At 35.3% G+C, this 2408-nt stretch overlaps 1 protein-coding gene across 1 annotated transcript; it reads right to left on the bottom strand.

Annotated features, from left to right (window-relative positions):
- Nucleotides 1-304: 304 nt before the first annotated feature.
- Nucleotides 305-1254, bottom strand: LOC110328076 (olfactory receptor 7G2-like). Its single transcript, XM_021207437.1, has one exon. The coding sequence runs from the start codon at nucleotides 1252-1254 to the stop codon at nucleotides 307-309; it is 948 nt and encodes a 315-aa protein (XP_021063096.1). The 3' UTR covers nucleotides 305-306.
- Between the last annotated feature and the right edge of the window lie 1154 nt (nucleotides 1255-2408).

Below are 2408 nucleotides of genomic sequence, written 5' to 3'. Positions count from 1 at the left end.
GAACCTGAAGTCAATCCCTACCCCTACTTGGCAGCTACCAATCATTTACAGCTCTGGGTCCAGAGTATCTAACACCCTCTCCTGGCCTATATGGGAACTAGGCATAGTCATGGTATTATTACATACATATAGGCAAAACACCCAAGCAAAAAGAAAAAAAAAGTAAAATTAAGTAAAAAGTAAATTTCTGTGTCGATATTCAAGGAAGTAAAATCAAAACAAGACAAATGAAAAACCAATCTGCATCAAGATAAATCTTATAAATTTGACCTACACTGGAAAGTTGAGCCAAAGGTTCATCATACATCAGAGAAGAGAAGCTGTCCTACCAATTACCTTCTTCAGTGCCTCTTTCATATCCCTGTTCCTCATACTATAGATAAAGGGATTCATCATTGGGGGAACTATTGAATACATCACTGAAGCCATGGCAATCTTCTTTGGTGAATCAATTATGTTTGAGGAAATGTACACACCAAAACCTGTCCCATAGAACAAGGAAACAACTGATAAATGAGACCCACAAGTAGAGAAGGCTTTGTACTTTCCTTCTAATGATGGCATTTTCAACACTGTAGAAACAATGTGAACATAAGAAAATATTATTCCAAACATAGGAACACCAGCAAAAATAGAAGCTGTAACAAATATCAAGATGTTGTTGATGAGGTTGTCAGAACAGGCAAGCTTGAGGATTTGTGCAATTTCACAGAAGAAGTGGAGGATTTCCAGGTCTGTGCAGAAGGACAAGTGCAGCACCATCAGACTATGCAGCAGACCATTTACAATACTAATAAATAAAGAGATAAGAACCAGAATAGCACAGAAGAAGGGATTCATGAGGACTGTGTATCTTAGAGGATAACAAATGGCTATGAAGCGGTCATAGGCCATTATTCCAAGGAGAAAACACTCAAAGATGGTACAAACAGCAACAAAGCATCCCTGGCTCAGGCAGCCAGCAAAAGTGATCCTTTGATCCTGTGTTTGTATATTCACCAACATCTTTGGGACTGTAATGCTGATTAAATACATGTCATTAAAAGCCAGATGGCAGAGAAAGAAGTACATGGGTGTGTGGAGGTGGGAGTCACAAATGATGGCCAACATTATGAGAAGATTTCCAAGGATGGTGATCAAATACATGCATAGAAAAAGGCCAAAGATAAAGGGCTGCAGCTCCGTATCATCTGTGAGTCCATGAAGAAAAATATCAAAAACAACTGATTTGTTTTCAACTTTCATTTTACACATGAATCTTAAGGAAAGGGAACAAGAAGTTATTGAAATACAGGAAACAGAAGTAGAATTATAAAATGAAATTTGTTAGAAAAGGACCTTAAAGGATCTTATATATGCCTTAGGGTTTCAAATTTAGCCTTCTATTTCCATTTTAGCAATGGAAAGTGAGGATATTAGTTTGAAAGCAATACCATCTAGGATGTCCCATGTAACAATGGCTGTCTACTAATTAATCCAGTTAACTTACTTCTACTATCAGTACAAGAATGATTACAAGTGCCTGAATAAATATGAAAAGTCACTGTATTTGAGAAAAGAGCTTTTTTGCTTGAATAAAATGGCACCTACCATTACAACAGGATGCCAATTAAAGAATAATCCAGATTTAGTTTCAATAGAAAAGTTCATGGTAATGATTCTGCCCAAGTTGATGATGGGAGGACAATTATGTAGAATATTTTCCAATTATTTTATGCATGCTTTTCTGAGTCACTGTGTTGATAATGTTATATAATCCTTCCGTCATTTTTACAGATTAGTGGTGGAATCTTTATATCTCATCTGTTATCCAGAATGATAAAAAAAAAAAAATCTCACCTGCATTTTGCAAATGGAAGAAATCTCACTTAAAAATGCAGATACACTCCAGTAAAGAAGAGGTTGCTGGTTAAAGATAAATTATCTCTGAACAGTGACCACAATGTTTCAAGATTTTTAAAACTCTGTTGAGTAGGTCACAGCTGAATGCTTTATCTCTTAATCTCAGGAGGCTTGATGTTCAAAGCTCCTCATTATACCAACTACATGACTATTAGCCTAAACCCCTGAGTTTATATCCTTAAAGACCAGAATTACCAACTGTGGAGAGTTTTGCACTTTGATTCTCTGACATTGTAGACAAATTGAACAGAAATGAGTTTCCTCCTACATACTTAATAGTATTGCATACATAAAATATACCTCTACTCTATAACTTCATACATCCTTTTAAGTTTCTTTACAAACTAGACATTCTTTATTTTTTCCATTGTATATTTTATCCTGGATCCAATTCTATTTTTATGGATATGTTCTGTATACATGTATAAAATTATATTTGCTCAAGTTTCCAGTTACCATAAAAATTTAAACATGTTCATCCTCCATGTGCACCATCTCTGTTGACT

This window comes from Mus pahari, chromosome 10 (genome assembly GCF_900095145.1).
Source record: "Mus pahari chromosome 10, PAHARI_EIJ_v1.1, whole genome shotgun sequence".
NCBI lineage: Eukaryota > Metazoa > Chordata > Mammalia > Rodentia > Muridae > Mus > Mus pahari.
This window is presented reverse-complemented; position numbering and strand designations above follow the sequence as displayed.

Excerpts from the sequence above, each read along its gene's own strand:
- LOC110328076 (XM_021207437.1), bottom strand. The coding sequence starts at position 1,254 with ATGTGTAAAATGAAAGTTGAAAACAAATCAGTTGTTTTTGATATTTTT.